Source organism: Erinaceus europaeus, chromosome 7, assembly GCF_950295315.1.
Source record: "Erinaceus europaeus chromosome 7, mEriEur2.1, whole genome shotgun sequence".
In the NCBI taxonomy this organism is placed as follows: domain Eukaryota; kingdom Metazoa; phylum Chordata; class Mammalia; order Eulipotyphla; family Erinaceidae; genus Erinaceus; species Erinaceus europaeus.
In genome coordinates, this window is record NC_080168.1 from 41,832,423 (window position 1) to 41,845,173 (window position 12,751).

The 12,751-nt window shown below is 42.5% G+C and overlaps 1 protein-coding gene across 1 annotated transcript in view; it reads right to left on the bottom strand.

Moving 5' to 3' along the window:
- PAH (phenylalanine hydroxylase) overlaps positions 1 to 12,751 on the bottom strand; it is a 71,346-nt gene that overhangs the window by 37,078 nt on the left and 21,517 nt on the right. Inside the window, exon 4 of the mRNA XM_007527923.3 lies at positions 2,712 to 2,800. Within this exon, the coding sequence (XP_007527985.1) occupies positions 2,712 to 2,800 (89 nt within the window). The remainder of the gene's footprint in view (positions 1 to 2,711; positions 2,801 to 12,751) is intronic.

The following is a 12,751-nucleotide window of genomic DNA, read 5'->3' on the forward strand; positions in this document are numbered from 1 at the left end:
AGTATACATAGAAAGACCTAAAGAATCCAGCAGAAAATTACTGGAAGTTATTAGGCACTATAGCAAGGTATCAGGCTACAAAAATCAATGTACAAAAATCAGTGGTATTTCTTTATGCAAACACTAAATCTGAAGAAGAAGACATCCAGAAATCACTTCCATTTACTGTCTCAGCAAAATCAATCAAATAGCTAGGAATAAAGTTGACCAAAGATGTGAAAGACTTGTATGTTGAAAACTATTAGTTGCTACTCAAGGAAATAGAAACTGATACCAAGAAATGGAAAAATATCCCATGCTCATGGATTGGAAGCATAAATATCATCAAAATGAATATTCTCCCCAGAGCCATACACATATTTAATGCAATACCCATCAAAGTTCCACCAAGCTTATTTAAGAGAATAGAACAAACACTACAATCATTTATCTGGAACCTGAAAACACCTAGAATTGCCAAAACCATCTTGAGGAAAAGAAACAGAAATGGAGGCATCACACTCCCAGACATTAAACTATATTATAAAGCCATCATCATCAAAACAGCATGGTACTGGAACAAAAATAGGCACACAGACCAGTGGAACAGAATTGAAAGCCCAAAAACAAATCCCCACCCCTATGGACATCTAATCTTTGATAAGGGGGCCCAAAGCATTAAATGGAAGAAGGAGGCTCTCTTCAATAAATGGTGCTGGGAAAACTGGGCTGTAACATGCAGAAGAATGATATTGAACCACTTTATCTCACCAGAAACAAAAATCAACTCCAAATGGATCAAAGACCTAGATGTCAGACCAGAAACAATCAAATACTTAGAGGAAAACATTGGTAAAACACTTTCCCACCTACACCTCAAGGACATCTTTGATGATCAAACCCAGTTGGAGGAAGACTAAAGCAGAAACAAACCAATGGGACTATATCAAATTGAAAAGCTTCTGCACATCCAAAGAAACTATTAAACAAACAGAGAGACCCCTCACAGAATGGGAGAAGATCTTCACATGCCATACATCAGACAAGAAACTAATCACCAAAATATATAAAGAGCTCAGCAAACTTAGCACCATAAAAGCAAATGACCCCATCCAAAAGTGGGCAGAGGATATGAATAAAACATTCACTACAGAGGAGATCCAAAAGGCTAACAAACAAATGAAAAACTGCTCTAGGTCACTGATTGTCAGAGAAATGCAAATTAAGTCAACACTAAGATACCACCTCACTCCTGTAAGAATGGCATACATCAAAAAGGACAGCAGCAACAAATGCTGGAGATGATGTGGGATCAGTGGAACCCTTTTACATTGCTGGTGGGAATGTAAATTGGTACAGCCTCTGTGGAGAGCAGTCTGGAAAACTCTCAGAAGGCTAGACATGGACCTTCCATATGATCCAGTAATTCCTCTCCTGGGGTTACACCCCAAGGACTCCATAACACCCAACCAAAAAGAGGTGTGTACTCCTATGTTCATAGCAGCACAATTCATAATAGCTAAAACCTGGAAGCAACCCAGGTACCCAACAACAGATGAGTGGCTGAGAAAGCTGTGGTATATATACACAATGGAATACTATGCAGCTATCAAGAACAATGAGCCCACCTTCTCTGACCCATCTTGGACAGAGCTAGAAGGAATTATGTTAAGTGAGCTAAGTCAGAAAGATAAAGATGAGTATGGGATTATCCCACTCATCAACAGAAGTTAAGGAAGAAGATCTATAAGGGAAACTAAAAGCAGGACCTGACCAAATTGCAGCAGGAACCTCACATCTCCACTATAGAGACCCTACTTCCCCCAGTCCTGGAACCCTTGGATAGGGCCCACTTTCCCGTATGCCTCTCCCAATCCATATCAAATAATATTGCATCCGCCAATCACAACCTAATCAACGCAATGATTGTCACCTCAACATGCTTCACCTCAGACTGTGTCCAGAGACTTCATGTGTGGAATGACAACCCTTCAGCTTCATTACTCGGGTGAGACCTTTCCTTTTATAGTACACTCTAATTTCATCTCAGGTGGTTCACTTTCTAACAAAGATCCATAACCTAGATATACACCAGTTTCTGTGAGAGAGAGCTTATGTTCACACGTATCCATAAACTACTGCAAAATATATACCTGAAAGCAGAAGTACACTAGAGTTTGCAGTGAGTACCTCCCTAACACTTCCTCTCCACTATTCCAAGCTTTGGGTCCATGATTGCTCAACAATTTGTTTGGCTTCGTATGTTAACTCTCTTTTCAATCACCAGGTTCCAGATGCCACCAGGATGCTGGCCAGGCTTCCCTGGATTGAAGACCCCACCAATTTGTCCTGGAGCTCAGCTTCCCCAGTGACACACCCTACTAGGGAAAGAGAGAGGCATACTGGGAGTATGGACCGACCAGTCAACGCCCATGTTCATCGGGGAAGCAATTACAGAAGCCAGACCTTCTACCTTCTGCAACCCTCAATGACCCTGGGTCCATGCTCCCAGAGAGATAGAGAATGAGAAAGCAATCAGGGGACGGGGTGGGTTATGGAGATTGGGTGGTGGGAATTGTGTGGAGTTGTACCCCTCCTACCCTATGGTTTTGTTAATTAATCCTTTCTTAAATAAAAAATAAATAAAAAATAAAAAAATTACAATAAAAGAGAAACATAGGTGCAAGGGGAAGGTTATTGGGGGCTCTCATCTCGGATGCTGGAGGACTCACCGGGTGGTCTGCATCTAGTTCAGCTCCGTAACTGAGGATCTGGTTGGCATACCTGTCAAGATCCTGCATGGTTCTTGGGAACCAGGGCACTGCAATACAGAAAGGGCACAGTTCTCAGTTCCAGTTGGCAGCACCCTGCAGAAACACACCCATTACCCCCACCCGTTGGTTAGAAGCATGGGAGCATCCCATTAGCCAAGGCGACCACAGTGCAAATGGGGCCCCAGGCAACACCCAAGTCCAGAAGGTTGCAAAGCTAACTTCCATTTTTTTTTTTTTTTTTTTTTTAGAATCCAGTTATGTTTCCGGTTTGTTTTACTGAGGTGTCATTGTTACAAAGAAGGGCCCAAGATGTGGAGTGTACTTCGCCATGATTCAAAATACACAGGCCCTGAAGACTCCCTTCATTTATCATAGCTAATGGACCCATTACCCACTTAACTTTGGTAGTGTGGGGGTGCCTGAGAATATGGAAATTCTACCCTGTTCACACATTGCAACAGAGTAAACACTTACAGACCCTCTGACCTTACTTACGTCATACTTCTAAGCTGGATCCATTCTCCAATCCCCCTATTTCCCTCCACCTTCCATTCCTGGTAACCCTTATCTCCTCTCTGTTTCTCCTTCCCTCTCTTCCTTTCTTCCCTGAAAGAGGCAGAGAAAGAGTGAGAGGCCACAGCACCAAAGCCTCCTTCAATGCAGTTGGGGCCTGGGTCAAGCACAAGGCAAAGCAGCACTATTTCATGGTGCAACCTCTGTTTCTACGACTTTGATTTTTTTTTTTTTCTATTCTCCATATAATTCACATAATCTGATTGTTGTCTTTCCTTAGCACATTTGAAAACCAACTTTTTTAAAATACAAGTTAGAACTTATTCTCATCTCCTGGAGATTTTTCTCTCAATCAATCATCTCCAACTTCATGTCTCTCCAACCCACCCTGTGATAGTAGAGTGGGGTTTGGGTGGCTTTCCTTCTTTTGTTTTTTTAAAATTATCTTTATTTATTTATTGCATAGGGAGAGCCAAAAGTTGAGAGGGAAGGGGGAGATTGGGAGAGAGAGAAACAAAGAGACACTTGCAGCCCTGCCTCACCACTTGCAAAGCTTTCCCCTTACAGGTGGAGACTCAAACTCAAGTTTTTGCACATTAAAACATGTGCACTCAGCCAAGAGTTCCACCCCCACCGTCACCCTTCATCCCCCCCTTTTTTTTACTAATCTTTTGTTGATTGTTAAATGTTAGTTTAATACCACTGTGGTCTGAGAAGATGTTTGGGATGATTTCAATGTTCTTGAAGTTGCTGATGATGTTTTGTGGCCTAATATGGTCTATTCTTGAGAATGACCCATGTGGACTTGAGCAGAATATGTATTCCAGTTTCTTAGGGTGAATAACTCTGAAAATATCCAATAGTTCTAGTTTATCTATCTCCTCATTTAGCTCCCTCATTTCTTTATTGATTTTCTGCCTGGATGATCTGTCGAGTTGAGAGAATTGGGTGTTGAAGTCCCCTATTATGACTGTGTTGCTGTTAATATATTGCTGTAGCTCTTTCGGTAGATGTTTGATATATTTAAATGGCTTCTCCTTGGGTGCATAGATGTCAATAACTGTTAAGTCCTCTTGATTGACTGATCCTCTGAGCATTAAGTAGTGTCCATCCCTACCTTTTTTAATTTTATTTATTTTAAAGTCTATTGTGTCAGATATGAGAACAGCTGTTCCTGCCCTTTTTGTGGGCCATTTGCTTGTATGATAGTTTTCTTTCCTTTCACTTTGAGTCTATGTTTGTCTTGTTGAGTTAGGTGGGTTTCCTGTAGACAGCATATTGTTGGGTTGTGTTTTCTGATCCATCTTCCTACTCTGTGCCTTTTAATAGGTGAACTCAGGCCATTGACACTTATTGATATCAAAGATTGAAGATATTTGAATGCCATTCTTGTAGATTTTTAGAGTGTTCTGATAGATGACATATTCTGATAGATGGCATATTGTGGTCTGTCTGTTTATAGGAGACCTTTCAGAACTTCTTTCAGGGCAGGCTTGGTGATAGTTGATTCTTTCAACTGTTGCTTGTCTGAGAAGGTTTTTATGTCTCCAGCTAGTCTGAAAGACAGTCTATCAGGATACAGTAGTCTTGGTTGAAAGCCTTTCTCATTGAGAACTCAATAGATAATTTGCCATTCTCTTCTTGCCTGTAGTGTTTGTATGGAGAAGTCTGCTGCTAATCTTAGGGGTTTTCCTCTGTAGGTGACTCTTTGGTTTTCTCTTGCAGCCTTCAGGGTCCTTTCTTTATCCTTATTCTTTTCCATTCTAAATATGATGAGTCTTGGTGTCTTTAAGTCTGGGTTAATTCTGTTTGGAACCCTCTAGGCTTCTTGAACCTTTATGTCTTTGATGTTGTCTAGACTAGAGAAGTTCTCAGCTATTATATCCTATAGAATGCTTTCTTCCCCTCCCTCTCTTTCTTCCTCTGGTAAGCCAATAATGCATATATTATTTCTTTTGAAATCATCCCATAGGTCTCTGTTGTTGTTTTCAGTATCTTTTAGTCTCTTTTTGAGATCTCTTACTTCTTTTTTAGTTGTTTTTAATTCATCCTTGATCTTGCTAATTCTGTCTTCAGCCTCATTGATTCTATTCTCTCTCCCCTCTACTGTTTTTGTGGAGTTCATCTATTTTGTTACCCTGTTCTGATACTGTTTTACCTTGTTCAGCTAGTTGTGTCCTTAGCTCAGCTATTTCAGCTTTCAGCCTTCTAATAACCTTGAGATAATTAGTGTTTTCTTCCAGAGTCTCATTTGTTGTTTCTGAATTTCTGATGACAATTTTTTCAAAATCTTTACTCACTCCTGTGATTATTTCCTTAACTAATGTTTGGATATTGACCTCATTATTTTGTGCTTCAACCTTTGGGGGGCTTTTAGCTGGGCTCTTGTCCTGGTTCATTTCTCCAATATTTATTTTTGTTGGTTTAACCATTTTATATATTATGTTATCAGTTCCCTCTCTCAGTACCTTTCAAATTACTGATCACTCTTGCCTGGATTGACTTGTGTCTAAGTAAGGTTCACAGTTGTGAACCTTAAAGGGTTCAAGTTGTGGAAGTTGACAGTTATTTCAATATTTTAATCTCTGAGTTGGATCACAGTGGCTGTTTAAAGCCTCTTTTGTTCTTTTTCTTTCCTGTAGGCTATGGGAGCCTCTGGGTTTTAAAACTGTAAGTAGGCTTCTTAGCTTAATCCCTCACTCCTGACCAAGAGATAAAGCAGGGTGGGGGAGAGATAATACAGTGGTTATGCAAAGAGACTCTCACAAACCTACTACTAGGCCACAGAGGTATAGATCTTCTGAGGGCAGTAGCAATGGAGACTCATAGTTCCATTTGGTGAGTCTCAGGGGAGTCCTCTCTTCCTTTCAGCTGTCTTTTTGTTGGTGAAACAGACTGGAGGTGGTGTCTCAACTGGTAAACTGCCGGACTGTTCCCAGTCACTTAATCTCTCCCTAGGCTCCTCTCTGTCCACGAGCCACATGTACTTGCACTCACTGGTGATTTGGTGTGTTCTTGAAGTCATTCTAGTCATGCCTTGTTATGATCCCCGGTGGTCTCCCTTGGTATTCCTAGTTGGCCTGGGAGAGGAGAGAAACACAACTGCTGCTGCTCTGTAGCCCTGCCTCCAGAAGTTGTCTCCACTCCCCCTTTTTTTTAAATAGAGGACAAAACTGCTCTGGTTTATGGTGATAATGGGGCACTGAACCTGTGACTATATAGCCTCAGGCATGAGTGTCTCTTTGCATAATCATTATGCTATCTACCCCTGCCTGGATTTGGGTTGTTTTGCTTTTGGCAGTACAAATATGTTTTTGTAGAAGAGACGTGGAAGAGATGTGAATGGATGAATGGATGGATAAAGGAACACACAATTCCTTGTTATACTAACTCTTTTTAAAATATATTTATTTATTCTCTTTTGTTGCCCTTGTTGTTTTATTGTTGAAGTTATTATTGTTGTTATTGATGTTGTTGTTGGATAGGACAGAGAGAAATGGAGAGAGGAGGGCAAGACAGGGAGGGGGAGAGAAAGACAGACCCCTGCAGACCTGCTTCACTGCTTGTGAAGCTACTCCCCTGCAGGTGGGGAGCCATAGAACTGGGATACTTATGCTGGTCCTTGTGCTTTGTGTCACGTGCATTTAACCCACCATGCTACTGCTGGACTCCTGTTACAGTAACTCTTAACCAATATCCACAGAATATTAGCTCTGATCTAGTGGCTGTTTCTAGTATCTTGAAAAGTAGGATGGTGTTAGAACTCTTACTGCACAGAAAAGACACTGATACTCTGAAAGCTAAAAAGTAGTTGGGTTAAGTGCACACAGTAGGTAAAAAAGTGAACAGTACACACACACACGCACATGCACACACATACAGGAGCTAAACTAGACATAGTGGCACCTGAGGCATGGACCTAAGGCAGTCCATGCTTCCTCCCAAGTAAAATTAAATTCAAGGGACAAAAATGCCACAAAGTTGAGGTCCAGTCTAGTATGGTTTACAATTGATGCTTCATCAGCCTAACTGTTCTCTCTGATAAACAGGAATCAGCATCACACAAGAAAACGTCATTTTTGAGGCCCTACTGTGTGCCAGTCACTGTGCCTTAGCCTCTGAGCAGATTATTTCCTTCCATCTGCAGATTGTTGTGAAGCCTAAATGTCAGTGTAGTCAAAGTGCACCCCCTAGTGTCTATTAATAAAAGTAGTTTACTCTAGCCATGACAACATCTCCCCAGACAGTAACTTAAATCCACCTGCATATCAGATTTCAGGCTCAGGGAGAAAAAAAAAAAAACTAGTATAGTCACAGCTCCTTTGGAATATAACTAAAATATTCCTACTAGCTATCTACAAAACGGAGACCCTCCCAACTCTTCACCTGCACAACTTCAGCCTTTAGTTTCATGATTAGTCCACAACTTTTTTGGCTTTGTATGTTAACTCTCTTTTCAGCCACCAATTTCCAGATGCTACCATGATGCCAACCAGACTTCCCTGGACAGACAACCCCACCAACGTGTCCTGGAGCTCCGATTCCCCAGAGCTCTTTCCCACTAGGGAAAGAGAGAGGCAGGCTGGGAGTATGGATCAACCTGTCAACGCCCATGTTCAGCGGGGAAGCAATTACAGAAGCCAGACCTTCCACCTTCTGCATCCCACAATAACCTTGGGTCCATACTCCCAGAGGGCTAAAGAATAAGTAAGATATCAGGGGTCCATACTCTTAGAGGGATATAAATAATAGGAAAGCTATCAGGGGAGGGGATGGGATATGGAGTTCTGGTGGTGGGAACTGTGTGGAGTTGTACCCCTCTTATCCTATGGTTTTGTCAGTGTTTCCTTTTTATAAATAAAATAAAATAGTTTACAGATAACATCATCTGATTCTGCCTGGTGGGAGCTGGAAGAAACACGTGTATCATCTAGTGGCCACTTTGGGGACACGTCACCCATGAACTACGACACTAGTGCATCAGACAAGAATCAGGCACATTTCAGCAGCATGAGAGGCTAATCCTAAAGGCTATCTTATTTATTTAAAAATGTTATTTAACAAGAATGAGAAGAATGATACCAGAGCATCATACCAGCATTATGAGGTGCTGAGGACAGAGCTCAGAGCCACAGGTGCTGGGCGGTGAGTAGTGAAGCAGTGCTACAGGTATCTCTCTGTCTCTTTCTCCTTCTCTATACCTCTCTCAGTTTCTCACTGTTTTCTTTTTAATTTTTATTATTGGATAGAGGCAGAGAGATAAATTGAGAAAGGGGAGAGAAAGAGGGAGAGAGACAGAGAGATACCTGCAGCTCTGCTTCATCACTCATGAAGCTTTCCCCCTGCAGGTGGGGACTATTGGCTTGAACCCGGGTCCTTGAGCATTGTACTGTGTGCTCTTAACCAGGTGCGCCACTGCCTGGCCCCCAGTTTCTCTCTGTTCTATCAAATAAAATAAATAAAGTTAAAAAATAAAATTTATTTAAAAGGAAGAAATAAAAAAAAGAACCTCAGGTAGTGCGAGTCCTAGGCTCTACCTCTGTGCCGCCTCCCCAGCCACTAGAAGTCCAATTAGGGCTTTGTTGCCATGCCTCTGAGTTTCCATCTCTTTGCCATCTGCGTTAGTAGTAGAAATTAATGCTGCTGTTCTAAATATTTTAGTACAAGGTATGGGATCATTGATCTCTTAATTTACATACAGGGAAACCGTAGTGCAGAGAGGTCACAGGGCAAACACACACAGAGATATAGGGAGGAAGAGAGAGAGACAGAGAGAGAGAGAGGAGAAATAGCAGATAAAGATTCAAACTCAATTCCAGATAACTGACTGTGCCCTCTGGTTCTGACCACTAAGCCAGTCTGTGGGGAAAAGGATGGAGCTCCCAGATGAGGAGATGAATATAGACTAGCTTCCTGCCGGGGGTAGGGGAGATTGGCCCATACCCCTAGGCCCCATAGTTCATAATGTCCAGCCTATGATAGCATAGCAGGAGCAGGCACTGCTGTGTGACCTCCCCCACACACACATACACCAACATCACCGACTTCTACCCCTGAAAATCTGGAATGACAGAGCCACGCACTACTGACTTAGCATGGAGCTTGATCCAACCTAGATAGAGCCTCTTATGCAGTGCTGATGCACTGCCTCCCTGCCCATCTTGGATAGGGCATGAGAGAAGTGGTCTTATTGTAGTCAGTCTGGGCTTAGGTCCTCTCTGAGACCAGTCATTTTCCCCAGGACATCTCCATACCCCGTCTGCTCCCCTCCAAGTTCTTTATGCTTCTTCACTCATGTGACCTCTTTTTTGCCCCCAAGAAATCATCCAGAATACCAACAGAAATAACTGCCCACAGAGATGGGGCAAGCCACCTCCTTTTCAGCAGTATTGCCTCCCGCCCCTTAAGTCTAACAAAACAGAACTCACAAATCAATACTGAGCATTCACAGCTGCCCAGCCCCAAATTAGCACAAAGGGTGGTATATATACACAACTGAATACTATGCAACTATTAAGAATAATAAACCCAACTTCTTCAGCCCATCTTGGATGGAGCTGGAAGGAATTATGTGAAGCGAGATAAGCCAGAAAGACAAAGATGAGTATGGGGTGATCTCACTTATAAACAGAAATTGAGAAAGAAGAACAGAAAGTGAAACACACAAAAAATAATTTTTTAAAGAGATGACTGCACTAAAAAATTAAAATTCAATCCATTTACTAATTTGAAGCCTTAAGTTCTTAGACTGATTGAGTTGGGAGTATTCCACCAACATAAAGGAAAACTTAGGGAGGGGGGCTAACAGTAGATTTCCATCTTCACTGTAGGGGGTGGAGGTAGGGACACGGACCTTTGGTGATGGGAATGGTGTTAATATACACTCCTATTAACTTATAGTCTTATAAATCACTATTTAATCAACATGAGAGAGGAAAATAGACTGAGACAGCCAAAAATCAAGAAGGAAGGAGGAGACAGAGATGGAGAGATTCGGAGACACCTGAAGCCTTACTACACCACTTGGAAAGCATCTCCACCTGCAAGTGGGGACTAGGGGCTTGAACCCAGGTCCTTGCACATTGTAACATGTATGCTCAGCCAGGTGCACCAAGCCCTGCCCCCCCCCCCGATTGAATTTTAACATTGGGCTTTTATTGTTAATGCACTTATAATATTAACTTATTTGAAATATTAAATCACCTATAATTTTAGACCAGGGAGCCCAGAAGTAACCGGTCTTGTCAGTAGATAAGATATAGTTATTTATATATAGCATTAAATGATATAATTCATGGCGAGGTCTTGTATAGTACAGTAAATTCTAACCATAGGCTTTTCAAAGTAAACTAAGTTCCCAAATAACTTGGTTATAATAATAACTATCTATTTCATTCTTAAACTCTTAAGACAGGAAGGAACCTTCCCCATTCTCTATAAAACCCATTATTTCTCCCAATCCTGGAAACTCCGGGGCTTGGCTTGTTTGCCTGCATGCTTCCTTTGATCCATACCATTTGATACCGCATCTGTTGATCTCAACCAAATCAGTGACACCAGGACCACCCTGACCTGTTTCACTTTGGACTGTGTCCAGAGAGAGACTCCAGCCTGGGATGTCAAGCCTCCAGCTCCAATATTCTGCTACCAAGTTGCAGATGCTACCATGACTCTAACCTGACTTTCCTGAGCAGGCAACCTCACAAATGTGTCCTGGTGTCTCCAGAACCCCATGTCTCCAGAACCCTACCCTACTAGGGAAAAATATAAACATACAGGGGGTATGAATTGACCTGTCAACGCCCATATCGAGCAGAGAAGCAATTACAGAGGCCAGACCTTATGCATTCTGCTCCTCATCAAGATCTTTGGTCCATACTCCCAGAAGAATAAAGAATAGGGACATTTCTAATGAAGGGTATTGTAGATGGAACTCTGTTGGTCGGGAATTATGAAATTTTACCCCAATTGTTCCACAGTCTTGTCAGTCATTATTAAATCACTAATAAAAGTAAGTACCTTCCTATTCCCATTTTCATCAGAGCTGCATGTCTCCCAAACTACCACCAGAGGGCAGCGGAACCCGCTTGATTTCAGCTCCCCGGGCATACCACCTCTGGCTTAAATAAGGACTTGATTCAGACTTCTGAGTGGGGGTCCAGGGGCTCCTGGCCCTCGTTATCCAGAAGGGCTAGCATACAGCTAGCCTGGGAAGATGCAAAATCTTATCTAATCACAGCACCTCAGAAGCTGCAGTGTTGCCTAGGTTTGAATTTCAGCTCTGCTATATAAAATGCTAGACCTCTGGCAAACTACTTTCTTTACTCCTTCATCTCCTCTCTGCAAAGTAACCGTGATAACACTGGGAACTCTAAAGGGTTGATGGGAGAGTTAAGTAGGCTTTGGGCATATAGCAAGTGCTTTGTGAGTGTGTGGTATTCTTAAAGATGTGTTTACTAACTAACTTGTTTATTTAAATAGGGGCAGAAAGGGGGGGAGAAGCGAGAGCATTACTGTGGTACCTGCAGTGTTGGGACTTGAACTCTGGACCTCATGCATTCAAGTCCTGTGTTCTTTGGCACTGCCACCTCTTTCTTGGGCTTTTTGGTTCTTTTCAGAAACCGTGACTTTGTTCATGCACCCTTTCACTCCCTGGGCTTCATTTTTCTTTAGGTAAAGAAGAAGTGGGAGACACTGAAGTAGTGGAGCTTCCCCCATTATCATGGCACTTCCCATGTGGTGCTAGGGCTCAAATATTGGGTCATGTACACTTGGTGAACTCTCTCTCTCTCTCTCTGTCTCTCCAGTTCTTTCAATCTTGTTTTTATTCTCATTATCCTGGTAGACACTTCCTCCAGGAAGTGTCCCAGCCCTTCTTTCCTTTGAATCTGCTCCCATTACCTCTGCCACCCTGACCTAAAGTTAGTCACAGTGCTGTGTTCCCAAGTTCTTGAGTACAGCCTGTGTTTGGGTTGGGGGGGGGGAGGACCCAAGGCAGGCCTCACGATCAAGAGGAATAATTCAATAGTTGTCACCATAGTGATCAGAGACAAAGTGTCATGAAGTGAGAGCCAGGAAAGGCATGTTCTGGGTGCTGGGGGCAGAGGGGTATAGCAGGGTGTTCATGGCTCTACCCTGTTTCACTTCCCAGGGAAGAAGTTGACCTTAACAGAATGTCTGGTTCCCAGGCACTAAGGGGAGGGATCAGGCAGAGAACATGAACACACACACACACACACACACACACACACACACACACACACACAGCCAAGCCTTTCATTGTATCCAGAGGATGTGCATGGACTCTGATGGAAACACAGGTTCTGCTCTGGGGAAGCACATCAGGCCTCACTGGTGGCAGGACCAGAGTCCATGCTCCTGCCCAAGTCTCTATACTCAGACTCCTCTGTTCTTTCTAAACCCTTTTTTGTAACTGGCAGAAATTGATGCTCAATGAAACCAGTCACTATTTCCCATTTCATAAA